Genomic DNA, 21,252 nt, shown 5'->3' on the forward strand with positions numbered 1-21,252 from the left:
TCCCCCCTCACCGCGCACACGCAGACAGCTGAAAAGACAGGAGAGAAGGGGGGGAAGGCGGGCAGTACCTGAGGGGCAGTTAAGGAGGAGCGAAAGATTGCGCGCCCGTTTGGCCCCTTCTTAAAGAACAGGCGGGAAGAAGTCCCTTGCTCTGTCAACTTTCTCCCAATGCCGCAGGACCTGTATCCCTGTATTGATTCATGAGAAAACGCAGTCTTTGTTTGGACATTACCCTAATAAAACACGAATTAACTACAATCGTTGGTCTGATTCCTGAGTCACATCCTGGGCCTGACAGCTTGACAGAGCCACCAAAATCACCCTCAACGCTCTCTTCACTTGACTGGGACAAGATGTCAAAGGGAGCAGCGGGGGGGACGAACTCCACTTCTGAGACGGAAGAAGTGGAACTCCTGAGGACTAAGGTAGCTGATTTGCAGACGGATGTTCAAGCCCTGCTAGCAGCAGTCAAGGCGCTGAAGATGGATAATCAAACCTTGAAGGCCACGATAGACCAGATGCGAACAGCCCCTCCAGCTGCCATAGTAAAGGTTCCCATTGGATTGCCCCCAAAATACGCGGGACAAAGTGATCAGTTGGCAACCTTCGTGGCTCAATGTGAGTTATATCTGGATGTCAGGCACACAGAATTTCCAGACGATGGGGCTAAAGTAGCTTTCGTGATTAGCCTCCTGGAGGGAGAAGCTGCAAAATGGGTGACTCCATATCTTGTGAGAAAGGATACTGTCTTAGGAAGGTACAGAGGATTTATACAGGAGATGACCGAGATGTTTCAAGACCCGCAAAGGGCTGAAACAGTAGCGCGGCAACTAGGCGCTCTGAAGCAAGCTAAAGGGACTGTTTCCGAGTACAATAACGCTTTTAAAATTCTGTCCCAGGAAACTGGTTACAATGACGCCGCCCTGATGTTTATGTACCGGAGTGGATTAAATGCTGAAATCCTGGATGAGTTGGCCAGGACCTCCCCCCCCGCTGACCTACCAGGGCTCATCCGGCTATGCCTACAGATAGATCACCGGATGGAAGGAAGGTGCCTGGAAAGGAAGCAGGAGGTCCCGAGATACTCAGCCTCGGCATCCCGCAACAAGACCCTTCCCACTACAGGGATGGCAGGTAATGCAACTGAGGGACAGGGAGGGGCTAGGCCAAGACTGTCGGAAGAAGAAAAGGAAAGACGACGCCGGGTACGTTTATGCTTTTATTGTTCAAAGCCGGGCCATGTGCCCAGAGACTGTGGACTGAAAGAGGGGAAAGCTGAGCCGTCGGGAAACTAGAACACCCAGTCCACGTGCAGGCCGGTGGACTGGGGGCAGCATTGTATAAAGGCCCCCCAACGATCCAACCTCCCTCAAAGGGGGTGTTGGTCTTGCCTATTCGGATTACAACTTCCAGAGGAGTGGTGTTTAATTCCACTGCCTTAATTGACAGTGGAGCCTCCACAAATTTTATTGATGCAAAGTTAGTCAAGCGTCATGGAATTTCCCGGTGGAAACTGGACGCTCCCCTAGCTGTGGAGACTATCGATGGGAGACCCCTGAAGTCAGGAGGGGTGACACAAGCCACGGAGGAAGTGAAACTTCAAATCCCTGGGCACGAAGAGTTCATTTCGCTATACGTGTCAGATCTCTCGAACTTTGAGGTGATTCTGGGAATGCCCTGGCTAGCAAAGCATGAACCCAAAATAAGTTGGAAGGAGGCGGTGGTGTGGTTCACCTCACAGTATTGCCAGGAGAACTGTCAACCTGAAGGAATCAAGAACACCTTAGCGGGGGCAGTGCAAGAGATCGAGCAAGTGACCCTGCCGCCAAAGTATGAAGAATTCAAAGATGTGTTTGATGAAAAAGAGGCAGAGACTTTACCCCCCCACCGCCCTTACGACTGTGCGATTGATCTAGTGCCAGGAGCCAGCATCCCATCAGGGAGAATCTACTCTCTCACACAGAATGAGAGGGAGGCCCTGAAGGAATTCCTGGATAAAAACCTGAGGCGAGGATTCATACGCCCCTCACAATCCCCTGCTGGAGCGCCACTATTGTTTGTGAAAAAGAAGGGGGGGAACTCAGACCCTGTAACGACTATCGCGCATTGAACCAGATCACCATCCCCAACAGCTACCCGCTGCCCCTGATCTCAGAGTTGCTGGACCGACTGCGCTCTGCAAAAATCTTCACGAAGTTGGATTTGAGAGGAGCGTACAATCTGATCAGAATGAAGGAGGGAGATGAATGGAAAACAGGATTCTTGACCGCTTACGGACAGTATGAATACCTGGTCATGCCGTTTGAGCTTTGTGGAAGTCCAGGAATTTTTCAAAAATTCATGAACGACGTGTTTAGAGACTTGTTGGACACGTATGTAATCTGTTACTTAGATGATATCCTGGTGTTCTCAAAGAACCAGGAAGACCACGACCAGCATGTGAAGACGGTGTTGAAGAGACTGAGAGAAAATCACCTGTATGCTAAATTAGAGAAATGTGGATTTGACCTCAAGTCTCTAGACTTCCTTGGATATCGAATCTCAGCGGAAGGCGTGGAGATGGACCCAGGGAAAGTAAGCTGCATATTGGACTGGGGCCAACCTGTCACCAAAAAGGATGTACAACGGTTTTTGGGGTTTGCCAATTATTACAGAAAGTTCATTCCAGGGTTTTCCAAATTAACAGCTCCTCTGATTGACTGCTTAAGGGGGAAGAAGAAGTTTCAATGGACAGAGAACGCCACCGAGGCCTTTGAGGAGCTGAAGAGAAGGTTTGCTACTGAGCCCATTCTGCGCTTTGCTGATCCGAACCACCCTTTCGTAGTGGAAGCAGATGCTTCAGATTTTGCCATCGGGGGGGTCCTGCTACAATTAGACCAAGAAGGGAAGGAGCTGCACCCCTGTGCGTACTTCTCTCGGAAGTTAAAGCCTGCAGAGAAGAACTACACAGTTTGGGAGAAGGAGCTGCTGGCCATCAAGGACTCTTTTGAAAACTGGAGACAATACCTAGAGGGGACCTCTCATCGAATTGAAGTGCGCTCCGACCACAAGAATCTTGAAAGCCTCCAAACAGCCAGAAAGCTGAACCAGAGACAGATAAGATGGCCCCAGTTCTTCACTAGGTTTAACTTCCAGATTACTTACCATGCCCAAGCCAAAAACCAGAGAGCGGATGCCTTATCCAGACAGCCACAATACAAAGAAAGTGAATCCGAGGACCAGCCTCAGTACGTAATCCCGCCAGAGAAATTAACGTTCGGAGTATGCCAGCCTTCATGGGAAGAGGAACTCAAAAAGGCACAACAAGAAGATGCAGACATGCTAAAATATCAGCAGGAGACGGGACAAGGTCAAGACTCAGAAGTAACCTTTCACTGGAGAAATGGACTGTTATGATTCAAAACCGCCAGATATGTGCCAGAAGGGGAATTAAGGCTCAGAATCCTACGCCAGTGTCATGATTCCATCACAGCGGGACACTTTGGGATTTACAAGACCATTCAGAACGTGGCCAAGGACTTCTGGTGGCCTAAAATGCGTCGGGATATTGAGAGTTATGTAAAGTCCTGCTCTGTCTGTCTGTGGACAAAAACACAAACAGGGACACCAGCAGGACTGTTACAACCGTTGCCTGTCCCACACGAACCCTGGAAGGACCTCTCCATGGATTTTATAACTGATCTACCCAAGTCCCAAGGAATGACAGCCATCTTAGTAGTGGTGGATCTACTTACCAAAATGGCACACTTTCTTCCTTGTGCAGGGGCCTTAGAGGCTAAAGAAACGGCCAAGTTATACATAAAAGAAGTCTACCGGCTGCATGGATTGCCAAACAGCGTAGTCTCAGACCGAGGAACTCAGTTCACAGCCAAATTTTGGAGAGCAATGTGGAAACAGTTGCAGACGGAATTAAAACTCTCCTCCGCCCATCACCCCCAGACAGATGGGCAGACGGAACACTTGAACACCGTTTTGGAAAGATATTTACGAAGTTATGTCTCCTATCAACAGACTGACTGGGTATCATATTTGCATTTTGCAGAGTTCGCCTACAACAATTCTCTGCACTCCAGCACTCAACAAACCCCGTTCTTCGCTAATTATGGATTCCATCCTAAAGTCTTTCCAAGCAGCTCAGAAGGAATGCTGGTACCGGCAGCTGAGAACTTCCTTAAGGAACTGCAAGCGGCGCAACAGACACTGAAACAGCAGTTAAACGAAGCCAAAACGGAGTACAAGCGAGTTGCTGACCTGCACAGGAAGGAGCCCCCCCCCTTCAACCGGGAGACCAGGTATGGCTGTCCACCCGCTTCCTCCAGATGCCGGGCAAATGTAGAAAATTACAAGACAAGAGGGTGGGTCCTTTCGAAATAGAAACTCAAATCAATCCCGTGGCGTACTGACTGAAGCTGCCTGACACGTTTAAAATACATCCTGTGTTCCATCGATCCCTCTTAACGAAAGCCGCCCCTCCCAGTGAGTTACGGCCGGAGGAACCTCCCGGAGCTCCACTCCTGGTAAATGAGCAGCTTGAGTTTGAAGTTGAGGAGATCTTAGATTCCAGGATCAGACGCCACAAGCTGCAGTACTTGATTCACTGGAAAGGCTATGGGGTGGCTGACAGATCATGGGAAGATGCAGCTGATGTGCATGCTCCAGAATTGGTAAAACTTTTCCATCAACGTTTTCCCCACCGTCCCAAGCCAGACAAGGGGAGGGGGGCACAGCCTGGGAGGGGGGATGGTGTTGGAAGGCAGAGCTGGGGTCCCAATCCCGGGGAGCTGGATCCCGGAGAGTTGGGAGAAGAGTATTCGGATGGATGGCAGAGGGAAGGGGGAGGAACTTCCCCCCTGTGGAGTGAAGACGAAACAGAGGAACTGCCAGTGATAAGGTCGCTTAGCAACGGGGAGCCTGAGCCCTCCCTGGACATTCTCACGCCTCCCCCTCTTTCAGGCTCAGAGCAAGAGGGGGAAGAGGGAGGGCTGCTCACAGCCAAAAAGCGGGGAGGCAGTTTACCATCAGCCCCTCCCCTATCCCCCATCCTGGAATCGGAAACTTCAGAAGAGGAGGGGGTGATGCTTCCCCCCTCACCGCGCACACGCAGACAGCTGAAAAGGCAGGAGAGAAGGGGGGACGGCGGGCAGTACCTGAGGGGCAGTTAAGGAGGAGCGAAAGATTGCGCGCCCGTTTGGCCCCTTCTTAAAGAACAGGCGGGAAGAAGTCCCTTGCTCTGTCAACTTTCTCCCAATGCCGCAGGACCTGTATCCCTGTATTGATTCATGAGAAAACGCAGTCTTTGTTTGGACATTACCCTAATAAAACACGAATTAACTACAATCGTTGGTCTGGTTCCTGAGTCACATCCTGGGCCTGACAGTAGCTCATAAACACTCTTCAAATGCAGTATCATGTACAATACATTATAGTAATCTGTTACCAAGGCATAAGTGATAGTGGCCAAGTTTTTTCAAACAAAAGCCATAGTTGCCATTGTATCTACAGGTATAGAAGTGGCCAGGACCCTACCACTTCAACATCCAGGAGCACATCAAACCCAGGAGCACTCCCAAGTGTTCTTAAAAAATGAAAGATGTCCTCTCACTAACAAACTCTAAGAACCTGGTTTGCTCTTTGTGTCCTTATACAACAAGCCCCACTGTCCTCCCAAATCCTGAATAAATGTAACACAATTAACTCTGCATTCTAGTAAAATTGTCACCACAGAAGTGATATGTTATAAGCCACTATTAATTTATAACATATATCTTATTTATTTATTTATTTATTGCACTTGTATACCGCCCCATAGCCGAAGCTCTCTGGGCGGTTTACAGCAATCAAAAACATTAAAACAAATATACAATTTAAAACACATATATTAAAAACAATTTAGAACACAATTTTAAAATTTGAAACAATATAAAAACAATTAAAAAAATGCTAAAATGTCTGGGAGAAGAGGAAAGTCTCGACCTGGCGCCGAAAAGATAACAGGGTTGGTGCCAGGCATGCCTCGTCAGGGAGATCATTCCATAATTTGGGGCCCTCTCCCTTGTTGCCACCCTCCGAGCTTCCATTGAAGTAGGCACCCGGAGGAGGGCCTTTGATCTTGAATGTAGTGTACGGGTGGGTTCGTATCGGGAGAGGCGTTCCATCAGGTATTGTGGTCCCAAGCCATGGAAGGCTTTATAGGTCAAAACCAGCACCTTGAATTGAGCTCAGAAACATACAGGCAGCCAATGCAGGCGGACCAGAATCGGTTTTATATGTTCAGACCGTCTGGTCCCTGTTACCAATCTGGCCACTGCATTTTCCACAAGCTGCAGTTTCCAAACCATCTTCAAAGGCAGCCCACGTAGAGTGCATTGCAGTAATCTAATTTGGAGGTTACCAGAGCATGGACAACTGAAGCCAGGTTATCCCTGTCCAGATAGGGGCATAGCTGGGCCACCAACCAAAGTTGGTAGAAGGCACTCCGTGCCACCAAGGCTACCTGAGCCTCAAGTGGCAGAGATGGTTCTAGGAGAACCCCCAAGCTATGAACCTGCTCCTTTAGGGGGAGTGCAACCCCATTCAGGACAACTTGGACATCCACCATCTGGTCAGAAGAACCACCCACTAGCACTATCTCAGTCTTGTCTGGATTGAGCCTCAATTTATTAGCCCTCATCCAGTCCATTGTCGCAGCCAGACACCGGTTCAGCACATTGACAGCCTCACCTGAAGAAGATGAAAAGGAGAAATAGAGCTGCGTGTCATCAGCATACTGATGGCAATGCACTCCAAAGCTCTGGATGACCGCACCCAACAGTTTCATGTAGATGTTGAACAGCATGGGGGACAGAACTGACCCCTGCAGAACTCCATGCTGGAGAGTCCAGGGTGCTGAGTAATGTTCCCCAGGTACCACCTTCTGGAGGCGACCTGCCAAGTAGGAGTGGAACCACCGCAATGCAGTACCTCCCACTCCCAACTCAGCCAGTCTTCCCAGAAGGATACCATGGTTGACGGTATCAAAAGCTGCTGAGAGATCAAGGAGAATCAACAGAGTCACACTCCCCCTGTCTCTCTCCCGACAAAGGTCATCATACAGGGTGACCAAGGCTGTTTCCATGCCAAAACCAGGCCTGAAACCTGACTGAAATAGATCCAGATAATTGGTCTCATCCAAGAGTGTCTGGAGCTGGCCTGCCACCACTCGTTCAAGGACCTTGCCAAGGAATGGAACATTTGCTACCGGCCTATAGTTATTAAAATTTACTGGGTCCAGGGAGGGCCTCTTCAGGAGTGGTCTCACTACTGCCTCTTTCAGGCAGCCAGGGACCACCCCCTGTCACAGACAGGCGTTAATCACTTCCCTGGCCCAGCCGATTGTTCCATTCCTGCTAGCTTTTATTAGCCAAGAAGGGCAAGGATCCAGCACAGAAGTGGTTGCACGAACCTGTCCAAGTACCTTGTCAACGTCCTCAAGCTGCACCAATTGAAACTCATCCAGGAAATCGGGATATAGGCTCAGATTTTTGTTTTAATGGGAAGTATTTTACTGTTTTGGTTTTGAATTTTGGCAGAAAACCTCTGGAAAGCTTTGTTTGGTAATATCTGGACTTCATATACATTTTGTACAATGGCAAAAACTGTTAAAAATATTTTAGTCCAAATAAATCCATCTTATTTATGTTAAAAGTATTTTGCATTCTAAGAATGCATTTTCTTAGAACAAAGTTAAAATTCCAACGCAGTAACTTACCGACATAGACATGATTCGACTAAAATACAGCTATTACTCTTTTCTTAACTTCAGTTTCCTATTCAAAACAATGGAATTTCAGCACTAAAAATCCCTTCAAAGAACTGACATAAGCCACCCTCCTACCTTCAAGTTTTGTTTAGATGACACTATTAATAGTTTTTTAAATACATTTCTAATTGGAAATTATATTTATTTATTTATTCACATTTTCGGTATAAAATGGCAGTGTATTTTAGATTCTGATTCTTTTTTAATAAGTCAAAACAATTTTTAGGGGGGGAAATCGACAACAGAATTGTATTGTCTTCCCAATTCCCAGGGTGAATTCCTCCTATGCTATGCTGTTCCCAACATGTATACTCCAGTTATTCCCATAGGACGTCTTTGAGAATTATTCTCATGGAGGGACATACTCATAAAGTGTGCATGGGTAATGTGGAAGAACATTCTGAAAAGCTATCTGGAAAAGGTAAAGGTTAAAAGAAATCTTAGAACATACTATGAGAAAAAAGTAAAATGAAGTCACCCCACACATGAGCAGGATAATCGAGCCTCAAAGAGATTTAAATGTTCATGTGGACATAGGGTTCATTTGGGTAAGTCATTTGCCCAAACTTCCTTCACACAGGAAGTCTTGCCCTGATGTGCACACTTTCCTCCTTTCACAGAAGTCAAAGTCCATGGGCATTCTGAGATAGTACAGAGCCTATATAATAATTTCATTTCACAATATGTTTTATCGCATGGGGTGGTTCAGATGTAATAATAAACTACCATTTAGCATAATGAAACCAGCAGTCAAGAATCCTGAGATCTGTGCACACTTTTCTCTCCTTGTGCCAGTGTTGACTGATTGATTATTTATTTATTTATTTATTACATTTATAAACCACCCCATAGCCAAAGCTCTCTGGGCGGTTTACAGCAATTAAAAACAATAAAAATAAATATACAAATTTTAAAACACAAAAAACATATTTGATTTATATCTTGCCCTTCCTCCCTGCAGGAGCCCAGGGCGGCAATTACTTACTTTACTAATTGTTAAGCAAGTGTTTCTGAGTTCAGGACTATAAGTTTTGTAAAGTCTTGTTTTGCAATGAGCTTATGGGAAGCATCAGAATGGCATGGGGGGTGTTTTCAATTTAACATTACGGAATGCGAAAAATCCATGCAGGCTATAGTATACAACCACTTTTGTGGCTGTATAATTATCAAGGAAGTGGAGCAACTCCCCCATGAGGAAAAGTTACACATTTGGGGCTTCTTAGTTAAAAAAAAAGGCAAGTAAGGGGAGGACATAACTTAAGAGAGTTGTATAAAGTTTTGCAGGGTGTGGAGAAAATCAACAGAAAGAAGCTTTCCTCCCTCTCACATAATAGTAGAATCTTGTGTCATCCGGTGAAGCTGAATGTTGGAAGATTCAGGGCAAAGGAAGTAGTTCTTCATATAGTGCACAGTTAAGCTATGTAATTTACTACCACAGGATGTAATAATGGTTACCAACCTTGTCCCTTTTAAAGTCTGTCTGGTTTTAAAAGGGAGTTAGACAAATTTATTTAGGATAAGCCTACCAATGGCTACTAGCCATGGCTACTACCTCCAGTATTTGAAGTGGTATGTTTCCAAATACAATTTGCTAGGAAGCACAAGTAAAGAGTGTGTTGTTGCGCCAAGAGTCCTGCTCACAGACTTCCCTTAGGCATCTGGCTGGCAACTATGAGAACAGGTTGTTGGAAATGGTCTCATTCAACAAGGCTGTCTCCTTAATATACAGCCACAAGAGTGGCTGTATACTATAACCAGCATGAATTTTTCGCATTCCGCAATGTTAAATTGAAATTTTACACAAATCCACTTAAATAAGTTTGGATACAGAAGCTCTACATTAGGGGTTGCTGATTGTCCCCACTCTGTCTGCAGCCCCTCATCTCTACATATACATAGCTGCTCATACAGTCAGGGTCCCTAAATAGCAGTACACAATGCAGCATGTGGCACTGCATCATCATCATGCCTTGTGTGAGCTGAAGTACTTGAGCTTATGAAAGTGGGAAGACTAGATGCAAGCCCATGTGTATTAAACAGATCGAAGCTCATTTCCAGGTTGAAAACCACTGCACCCAGATACAAACTGATAGTCTCCCACAGGCTGAGCTCATTCTCATTCAATATTTTGAAGAAAGCCAAAAGCCCACTGGAGTCTATGAGATTCTTTTCATTCATTTCCATGAACTGTGACCTTACACAACCCTGCTAGATAACTGATTTGTCGTGGTCTGTTGCGTGGTCACTCAACAAAGATACTAAAAGTTACCTAGCCAGCTAATAGACACATATAGTTCAACTGATGTATCTCATGATATGATATCCAGCAGGATTAATTTCAAAACACTGGAGCTTTTGCTAATGAACAAAACAGATGCATGGCCTAGCCTTATACTGTGTCAGATGTAAAATCACCAACTATTTTATAACAAGGTTATAAAATTTGATATGAAGAATGGTAATGGCAATCTTTAAAATCTAAAATGTCTTTTGCAGGTATATGAACAGAATAATTTTTTCCATGAGATTGTTACAGAACAACCTGTCATTAAAAAAAAGTAGTGCAGTGATTGCACATCAGTTTCTTTCAACTTTCAGGCTGAACCCACCACTATTTATTTCTATGCATTAAAGTTATAAAATTTGGCAATAACTATCAGATTTGCTACACAACAGTAGATCTCATGATGGGCTAGGCTGTTTTAACGTGTATGTGTTAAATATGATCAGGATCCAATAATGGGTGCTATTTTTGACTTGGGCTCTTTAAACAGCATTCTCCCTGCCCCATGGTATGCCATGACCTTTTTTGGATTCCAGCCACAGATGGCAACTTTTAACACAAACTTTTCAAACAGTTTAGCTGTTTTCATAACTATGCACTTGAGGAACCAAGCAGAGCCATCCATAACTCTGGAACAGGATAGTTATTCCTCTCAGATAACTGATGTACTAGTAAGGAGTAATAAGAATCTGCAAGTAACATAAACTACTACACTTTCCCCCTCAGAACATCAGTAGATTTCAGCCATCAGAATTGCTTCTGTTCACGTTCTCTCTCTGGTGAACTACTTCAAGCCACAGATATGGTTCACACTCCATTCTAGGGATGCTTGAGTAATCTGGTTTCTGTGAATTCTAATGTGAATTTACCTGGTCTGCATCTGCCAGATTAATGTGCAATTGAAATGTAATTAACCTTCAAATCTGTGATATAGTTCTAAGCTCAAAAAATATATCAAAATGTGTTAAATGTTTATTTTAGGATAAAATACGTTTAGAAAGGGGTACATTGAGATAAAATATGTATTGAATACATCTTTTGTGATAAAATACAAAATCAAATACATATTTAAATATGAATTTTCATGCAAGGTAGGTTTTTTTAAACAGATTAATGCAGAAATGTGAGTGAACAGACTTAAGTATAGACACATGGAAATTTTATAGGGCTGGAAATAGACTGATCTGTCCATTCCTCACCACCTTTCCAGTGTTTTGAATTCTCCATGAAACAGACTTATTGAAAAGAATAAAAGAAAAGCTGCTCTCCATTTCACTTAAAAACTCCTTATATTATGCCAAAAACTCTTATGCTAACTTAGTAGCCATTTGCCATCATCAATATGGACACCATTGATCCCCAAAGAATGTGAGCACAAATATAAAAAGTAGATTTAGCACTTGCTAGAAAGCATAAAAACATACTCAAATGTTAATATTCCCCCCTCCCACTAAGTATAATCAAATTCTCACCTTGTGTAGCACAACCATTACAATTTCAATCAGTGGCTCTAATCCAACAGGAAGAAATGCAGAGGCAAAACAGGTTGGGCATGTATTTCCTCATCCTGAAAAGTCCAGTCCAAAATATGAAGTTAAGCATGTACCATATGCTACTGAATGCTCCGATTCAGTCTACCACTCTAATTCTAAATCTTTACCCAAAGGACTTGACTTGTTAGCTTCCATTTTCTTCTTGCTCCCACCTATATATGTTCTCTAGTTTGAGAGTTCATGACCAGCACTCAGTAGCATATATAAAGCACATACTTATCTGCAGGAGCTCCAGGTTCATTCAAAGCGTTAGGGATGAGGGTAGTTGTGGATAGTTGTCTTCAGCTTTTAAAAAGGGACAATCTGTGAGCTTTTCTCTTCCCCAAAACAAAATTCTTACACACTGTTTTCAAATGCCTGTGGAATAGTTTCTGTAAAATGTGTCATGGGTTTTGTATTTTCCTTTAACCATACCTACTTAACACATACACACTTTCCTGCTTTTTCTGCACATTTTTTGCATAATGACTGGGTAGAATTCTCACAGTTTCCTGAAGACTGGCCTAAATGTTGTGTGCACTTCCTGTATGTGTGCTGGTTGTCACATCTTTGGCTTTAAACATTTCCCTTAGGGTTTTACACAAAAAAAATATTTATTTTATATAGCTATTGATAATCTTCCAGGAAATTATTAAAGCAATATAATATTGATGTGTTATTAAACTTTCATGATTAGGTGAAACACAACTACAGATGGAAGATAATAGACTGTTTGATCCATTGGTTGAAAACCTCATGATAGAGAAAAGAGGAATAAGAAAACACTTGTGGAAAGAGAGTTCTGGACAATATGGACCTTGGTCTGAACCAGCTAGTTAATTCTTGGTGCTAGACCACGTGCTTTGCATGGAGAAGGTCCCAGATTCTATACCTGGCATCTCCTTAAAAGGATCAGGTCAGGTGATAGGAAAGACCTGCTTGAGATCCTTAAAAGCTGCTTGTCAAAGCAGACAAAACTGAGCTAAATGGACAAACACTCTGACTTGGCCTAAGGCAGTTTTTTTATGTTCATGGCCAGCTGAAATTGCATTGTGATGTAGAGTGATCATGAACAATTTGTAGACCTTACTGCATAACAACGGGAGAACAGAGGTGATCTAGTACAGCCTTTCCCAACCAGTGTGCCTCCAGATGTTGTTGGACCACAACTCCCATCAGCCTCAGCCAGCATTGCTAATGGTCAGGAAAGATGGGAATTGTGGTCCAACAACTTCTGGAGGCACACTGGTTGGGAAAGGCTAATCTAGTACTTCACTGTACAGTTTCCTTGGTATGCTGAAGACACACTTCTTTAACCTGGCCTTTGACACCTAAGATATATGTGTATAGGACCCACCCTATTTCTGTAACTGTAATTTGTTTTTGTTTTTAATATTTAATTTTAAATAGTTGTAACCCACCTGGGACTTGATGGTGAATCCAACTCAGGGAAAGCCAGCATAAGTTGTGCTGGAGCAAGAAAAGCCAGCATAAAGGTCCACCGCATCTAACTGCGAACCGCATCTAACTGCAATTCAGGAGCCTCTGGGTTGGCTGAACGCCGGCTCAGCCAGGAGGTGCACACAGGCAGGTCTGGTGCCAGGGAACAGCCAGGTTGGGCACTTACACAAAGTAGTTTCTGCCTACAAATATTTTTATGTTATTTTATTTATTATTAAAATATTTTAGGCCACCTTTCAGGATAAAAAAAAACACCTCTCACATGTCGCTTAAACAGATAGATAATATATAAAATATAAGATATAAAATATATAAAACAAAAATTAAATGGAATAAAATCAAACCACAAATCCATAGCTGATAAAATTATACATAGTTAAAAGATTTGGAAATAATTTTCACAGCATCATTCTAAAACTATCAACAAAATGTAAATTGGAATAACTGGGCTCCTAAAGCCTGTTTAAATTCCTGGAGATCAGAGGAGATCAGTCTTGCAGACTTCTATAGATGTGAAGCCACCACTGCCCTAACCAGGTTTTTAATCCATTATTTTATGCTCTCGATCCTCTCTCTGTCCTCCATTCTTCCGCAAGATCTTGCTCTCTTCAAATCCATTGCAAGGTATTCTCTATGCCCAGAATAGATTCTTCCTGTCTTTCATTAAGTCTCCTCCCTCTCCACCTTCAGATCCATCCTTAAAACATACTTCTTCCATAAAACTTGGCTTTGAACGTATTCCTTTCAGCTGCGTCTGCTAGCAGTTAATCCCCCCTAGCCTCATGCTACAACTCTTAAGAAAGTCCTCTCCTCTTTATCTTTGCTCTCTCTATATAAGTTTAGAATAAAGACTATTTCTTATGTGTGCTTTTAAACCCTCAAGTATGATATTCATTAAAAGTTAAATCTCAAGATACTCAGCAAATAAAACATAAAATACAGACTCAAAAATGTGTTGTTTTTTTAAAAAGCTCTCTCATGCACACTTGCTTTTTATTGATTTTGGAACATCACATTGCAAGTATGGATAAGCGGATGTGTCCTGTTTCATTGCAAGAGTTGACTCTGCCCTGTGTTCCATTCCACCTGTTTACAATTTAATTAGGAGAAATTCTTAATTTTGGAATTGGCATATGAGCAGTTTTTAGTTCATGGCTATTTTCAGTCTTACATGTTACTGAGGTTCAGGATCACATATATACATAGATGACACCAAGGTTCCTTTTTACCCTATTGATTTAATAAATGTACATAATGCGTATTCAATCCTCTACATCAGAACCTCCACATATGAAAAGTTGTGAATCAAAAACTGAAGCAAACAGCACATGCAAAGCAGTCTGAACAAAGATGAATATCAAGAATTGGGGGATTTGAGATTCCTAGCTCATTGATGCTGCTCTGCAAACAAGACCAGGTATTTAATAACCCCAGCATTTAAGGGATTGTAATTATAAGTACTGATTGTGTCAGCAAATTCCACATGTGTATGACTAGTCTTAGTAACATAGGATGTAATAGTCTTAACAAGGGTCTTAGTCTAAATCTAAATCAGTTAGATTTGGAAATTAGATGCATATTTTCTCATAATGACTCAGCTACATGACTTACACATCCAAACACACTAGTTAATGTGCTTCTCCTTCTATTTTGCTTTGAAACTGGAGTCATATTGTATGGGGAGGGGTGGGAAAGGCATTTCTGTATCCAAACCTTTGGGTGATTTGTACTTCAGTGAGTTTTGTTTTATTTTATAGTTTATTTTTATTGATATATATTTTATATGTTTTTTACTAGGGGTGTATATCAGCTCAATGTGTACCTCAAACAAGCAGCCAAACTAGGGTAATTCAGGGCAGACTCTCACTTTCCCAAGGCAGATTGTGCAATTAACAAAGCATGTTGACATATATCAGGGAGTCCCCAATCTTCCAATGCCACATTTTCCCCCGAAAACATACAACACATGTCCATTTTTCTTTTCTTTTCTGAGAAATGAAACCAAGCTGGCTGTGGAAATCCCCAGAGCTCAAGACAGAAGGGGGGCAATATGGGGAGGGAATCTTTCATTTTGACAGACAGATCTAGCTTTTAATCACAGTGAATTATTTCTCAATGCACTCCAATTAAAGTGATTAGGGGGAGGAATAAACAGTGTTGCTCTTCACGTTGGTTGTCATTCTCCAGGTTTTGGCTATGAAAGCAGGGTGTAAGTGGCAGGGTTACACTACTGAAGTAGTCTGCATCTTTCCCAATTATTATTTTTCCAAACAAAAATTTAAAATTGTATCTCTCTTTTTTTTCTTTATGGAGGCACTTCCAGGAGGAGACTGTGAGGGAAAAAAATCACCTAGCACAATAGTCCCAGAAACTATTTCTTTGTGTCATGACCCCCTTAGCAGTAGTGATTGGGACACAGAGTCGGAAGCTGCAGGGGTACCCAACAGGTAGCTGGGTCAAGACTCAGGGCTCAGAGCTGACTGCTGAAGACAGGGAGGCTATTTCACCTGAGGCTGTTGGGCAAAAACTCTAAGAAACCTCCCAGAACCCCAGGGCCAATAGGGACAGAGCCTGGATGCTCACAGGCACCTTCCCCTGAGCCTGAAGAACCAGATGCTGACTGGCTGTCAGGATTTTTTTAGTTTTGGTTTTTGGTTAGGAATTCCAACTGGTTGTGGGATGCTGAGTTGTCTGCCTTACTCATAGGAATCTTGTTGTGGTTGCTATGGTATTGCATTTGGGAAATCATCAGTGACTGGCCTGGCCTTAGGGTACTTAAACCCTTTTTTGCCACAAGAAAGTTGGCTAGATTAAACATTCCCTACCCAGGCTCCATCTTTTAGTTAAGATTTCTATCTTAATTTCCAATCAGATAACTATTTTTGTTTGAATTGTATGCAACAAGCAACTGTGGTTGATGCTTAATCTATCATGCTTAATGACATCACTCGGCCCCACCCCCATGACATCACTAGGGCCCGCCCCTGAAATCTCAGGGTTTGGGATGCTTCTGACCTGGCAACCCTACTACACATACAATGTAAATCTTGTGGTAGCTGCACACTCCTTTTATGTATGAAGATTTAATATTTTATTATTGTAAAACTGAAATCTGGGATTCTGTTTTGGTAATGAACAGCAGGCTGGGAATGGTTTAAAATGGTTTAAACAAATAATAAATTAATTTCAGGAAAAACAATTTGAGTGGGAGCCAAAATAATTTTGGGGAGGAAACTTATAATTCCATCCCATGGACAGGATTAAATCCCCTATTTTTTCATCTTTTGTTCCTTCTTGTTGATATTTTTTAATTGGTTAAAAACTTTTAAAAGCTGCTGGCTTTGGCACTGTGGTAGTAAGCAGTGAAACTCTTGGTGACTCACTACCATTCTCCCTTCCAGAGGCACTCCTGGAAGTAAGAATGGAGGTAGCAGCCACAGCTCTGCTGCCACCGAGAGCCAACAGTAAAACCAGAGAAAAAATAAGTCCTCTCCATGCTGTAACTGTAAATTCCTTTCTCCCATTCTCCTGAAACCATTTTGAGGGCTTCAGATTGTAACCCCCAAAAGAACCATAATGGTTACTCTCAATTCACCAATCTGACTCAAGTTTGCCACCTCACTCATGATATACTAAGGACTCCTTTCCCCTCTTTCTCTTATTTGGTGGTGGTCTTTCATTTAATGTCCTGTATTTTAAACTTAATTTAAAAATTAAATGATTTAAAAAAGAAATCAGTCATTTGTTTATATAATTTGTGACGGTTCCGAAAGATAAGTGAACAGAGAATATTGGTTGTATGCATAACTATTATGCACCAGGGCAATGTCTGGATGCGGTTATGGAAAGCAGAGACAGGTGGACTAGTATTCAGCTAGGCTCAGATTTTAAGATAACTCTGCCTGGGAATTCCATCTGAAGTTCATCTTTTATTAACCATGCAAAACTTCCATTGCCTTAAATGGGCATAACCTTCAGAAGCAGACAACTGTGCTTTTTTAAAAAGACCCATTATTGTGTCTAGACAAAAAAACTCTAATGTACATTTTGATAGCTACAATTAAAGTGTCTCCTTGCATAACTCATCATAAGATGCAGCTTCAACAATATTTTAGAGGTTTTGTGGAAGGAGCTAATTTAGCCAAACTTAAAATGTTTCTTTTTCACTATTGTTTCCTTCTAACCCAGCTATTAAAAACAGGTGCAATAAGGTTAATTCAATATGAGCTTTAAAATTTCCTCTTGCAGTGAACCCAAACCTTTGATATTTCAATGTTTTAATTTTTATTTCAAAATAAATCCTTAAAGAGCACTATAAACACATACAAAATGAGACAGACTCGAGGGACAACTTACACTTATAAAGCTGAAATTCACACCCCCATTTATTCTGGACCATCAGACCAATGGCTTGAATTCAGAGTGTGTCTTCTATGACTGGAAGGGCACTTTCCCTTCACAGGAGGCATGTGACCAGTGGATACCACTGGAAGAAAGGGATGAAGCAATTTTTGCAGCTTCCTTCTCCTCCTGCAACCTCCTACTCATCTGTAGAGTTCTTCAAACTTCCTGTGTAACAGGGAGAAGGACGAATAAGTAAAAGTCATCTTCTCCCCTTTTGCCAGTGGTAGCATTTTGTGAATGGAAATCCACTCAGGGGATCATAGAATCATAGAGTTGGAAGGGGCCTATAAGGCCATCAAGTCCAACCCCCTGCTTAATGCAGAAATCCAAATTAAACCTGACAGGTGGCAGTCCAGCTGCCTCTTGAATGCCTCCAGTGTTGGAGAGCCCATCACCTCCCTAGGTAATTGGTTCCATTGTCGTCCCACTCTAACAGTTAGGACATTTTTCCTAATGTGCAGTTAAAATCTGGCTTCCTGCAACTTGGAGCCCACTATTCCGTGTCCTGCACTCTGAGATGATCAAGAAAAGACTGTGGCTCTCCTCTGTGTGGCAATCTTTCAAGTACTTGAAGAGTGATATCATATCTCCCCTCAGTCTTCCCTTCTCAAGGCTAAACATGCCCAATTCTTGTCTATCCTCACAGGACTTTGTTTCCAGTCCCCTGATCATCCTCTGAACCTGTCCCAATTTCTCTGCATCCTTCTTAAAGTATTGTGACCAGAACTGGACGCAGTACTCAAGATGAAGCCTAAACAGTGCCAAATAGAGGGGAACCAATACTTCACACAATTTGGAAACTATACTTCTGTTAATGCAGCCTAAAATAGCATTTGCCTTTTTTGCAGCCATATCACACTGTTGGCTCATGTTCAACTTGTGATCAACAACAATCCCAAGATCCTTATCGCATGTAGTATCGCTTAGCCAAGTATTCCCAACCTTATAACTATGCATTTGGTTTCTTTTCCTAGGTGCAGAACTTTGCACTTATCCCTGTTAAATTTCATTCTGTTGTTTTCAGCTCAATGCTCCAGCCTATCAAGATCCCTTTGAATTTTGTTTCTGTCTTCCAAGGTATTAGCTATCCCTCCTAATTTCGTATCATCTGCAAATGTGATAAGCATTCCCTACATCTCCTCATCCAAGTCATTAATAAAAATGTTGAAGAGCACTGGACCCAGGACCGAGCCCTGCAGTATCCCGCTCATTACTTCCCCTCAGTTTTGAGAAGGAACTATTGATAAGCACTTAGAGTACGATTCTGTAGCCAACTGTAGATCCACTTGATAGTTGTTCCATCCAGCCCACATTTAGCTAGCTTGCCAGTCAGAATATCATGGGGCACTTTGTTAAAAGTTTTGCTGAAGTCAAGATATATTATGTCCGCAGCATCCCCTCAGTCTACCAGGGAGGTTACCCGATCAAAAAACAAGATAAGATTAGTCTGGCAGGATTTGTTCTTGATAAATCCATGTTGGCTTCTAGTAAGCACTGCATTGTTTTCAAAGTGCTCACACACTGACTGCTTTATAACCTGCTCCATAATTTTCCCAGGGATTGATGTCAGACTGACTGGTCTGTAGTTCCCAGGTTCCTCCTTTTTGAAGATAGGGACAACATTAGCCCTCTTCCAGTCTTCTGGCACTTCACCCAGCCTCCACAATTTCACAAACATAAAACAATGGTTCCGAAAGTTCTTCAGCCAGTTCCTTCAATACTCTAGGATACAGCTCATTGGGCCCTGCAGATTTGAATTTGTTCAAAGTGATTAGGCATTCTTTGACCATTTGTCTATCAATCTCAAGCTGTAGTCCTGCCCCTTCAACTTCACGTTTCCCAGGAGGATCATAGACCCTCTTTTGGAAGAAGACTGAGCCAAAGTAGGAATTGAGCACTTCTGCCTTTTCTTTGTCATCTGTGATCATTTTGCCATCCTCATTTGAGTAGCTGTGCCACCATTTCTTTTCTCTGTCTTTTAGTATGGATGTACCTGAAGAAAGCTTTTTTGTTTTTGGCATCTCTCACTAACCTCAGCTCATCCTCAGCTTTAGCCTTCCTGAAACCATCTCTGCAATTCCATGCTACCTGTCTGTATTCTTCCTTTGTGGTTTGGCCTTCCTTCCACTTTCTGTATGTATCCTTTTTTGTTTTCAGGTAATCTCTAAGCTTTCTGTGAAGCCACATTGGCTTCTTCTGCTGTCTTCCATCTTTTTTCCTTGACTGAATTGCTTGCCATTGTGCCTTTAGAATTTCCTCTTTTAGAAACTCCCACCCATCTTGGACTCCTTTTGTCATTAGAGTTGCTTGCCACAGAACCTTACTTACCACTGTTCTGAGTTTATTAAAATCAGCTTTCCTGAAGTCCAGGGTACACTTACGGCTACCCTTAGCTTTTATTTCCTTTAAAATCAAGAACACTAGTATAGCATAGTCACTTTCCTCCAGAGTTCCCGTAACTGCCACCTCATCCACCAAGTCATCTCTGTTGGTTAGAATCAAGTCAAGGTTAGCCAATTCTTTAGTCTAGTTGCTTCTTCCACTTTCTACTGGAGAAAGTTATCTCCAGCACAAATGAGGAATTTCTTGGAGGGGCTGTGTTTGGCAGAATTTGTCTCCCAACAGATATTGGGGTAATTGGTCCCCCATTACTACTACATCATGCCTCCTGGAAACATTGGCAATTTGCTTTGCAAAAGTTCATCTTTGTCTTCTCCTTGATTGGGTGATTGGTAGTAGCCTCCAACCACCATGTTCATTTTATTCCTTGCCCCATTTATTTTAATCCAGATATTCTCAGTGGAGCTACCAACCTCATCCTCCTATCTTTCTGTGCAGGGATATTTTTAACACAGAGTGTGACTCCGCCTCCCTTTCTGTTCCTTCTGTCTTTTTGAACAGGTTATATCCTTCAATCGCTGTGTTCCAGTCATGGGAGTCATCCCACCAAGTTTCAGTGGTACCAATCAAGTCATATTTATTTTCCAGTATTAAGAGTTCATGTTCATCCAGTTTGTTTCCCATACTCTGGACATTAGTATACAGACATCAAAGACCATGTGATTTATGGCCTGGCTTCCTTCCTACATTTTTATGAAGACTATTACTGGGCCCCATTAGAGCCATTTCCTCAGTTCCTCTTACTGTGCACAAGCCTTTGTTAGTCGTTACTGCCAAGTTTACATCTCCCTCCCTCTTAGAATTCAGTTTAAAGCTCTCCTGATGAATTTGTCCATGCTGTGGGCAAATACATTCTTCCCAGTCCTTGTGAGGTGCAACCCATCACTTGCCATTTTCCAGGAAGCGTAGCCCTTGGTCCCAGAATCCAAATCTCTCATGTCGGCACCACCTTTGTAGCCAGTCATTCACCCAGAGTATTTTTCTTCCCTTTCCACTCCTATTCTAAGTACCGGAAGGATCTTGGCTCGCTTATGTCTTCTCTGGACCAACTGACACACCTCCCTCTGGTTTGCTCATTTAGGAGTCAGGAAACAGAATGAAAACACAGCTCCAAACCACTGACTTGAAATGGAACTCATGATGATTGAATGGATGATGGATTTCAGTCCAAATCTATAAACAAGGCCAAAAGTGGTAGTACAGAATGCATGATTATAGGACCTCAAAGCGCTACTAACTGAAACTGTAAAGAACTCAAATGCCAATGCTTAAATATGAGTCTAGATAATCTCTTTCCTTCAAGCATGCCTGTAGTTGAACTGCCACCATTCTCTAAAGTACCTAAAAGGGTGACCTAAAAGGGGATATTGGTA

The 21,252-nt window shown here is 42.6% G+C and overlaps 1 protein-coding gene across 17 annotated transcripts in view; it reads right to left on the reverse strand.

Moving 5' to 3' along the window:
* Positions 1 to 21,252, reverse strand: part of NAV3 (neuron navigator 3) — a 1,044,290-nt gene that overhangs the window by 379,872 nt on the left and 643,166 nt on the right. Inside the window, exon 2 of one of the 17 annotated variants that reach the window (XM_061639677.1) lies at positions 11,555 to 11,649. The exons of the other annotated variants lie outside the window; for them this stretch is intronic. Coding sequence (XP_061495661.1) covers positions 11,555 to 11,572 — 18 coding nt within the window. The 5' untranslated portion in view covers positions 11,573 to 11,649. The remainder of the gene's footprint in view (positions 1 to 11,554; positions 11,650 to 21,252) is intronic. 17 annotated transcript variants of the gene reach the window in all.

This window comes from Rhineura floridana, chromosome 8 (genome assembly GCF_030035675.1).
Source record: "Rhineura floridana isolate rRhiFlo1 chromosome 8, rRhiFlo1.hap2, whole genome shotgun sequence".
Classification (NCBI taxonomy): domain Eukaryota; kingdom Metazoa; phylum Chordata; class Lepidosauria; order Squamata; family Rhineuridae; genus Rhineura; species Rhineura floridana.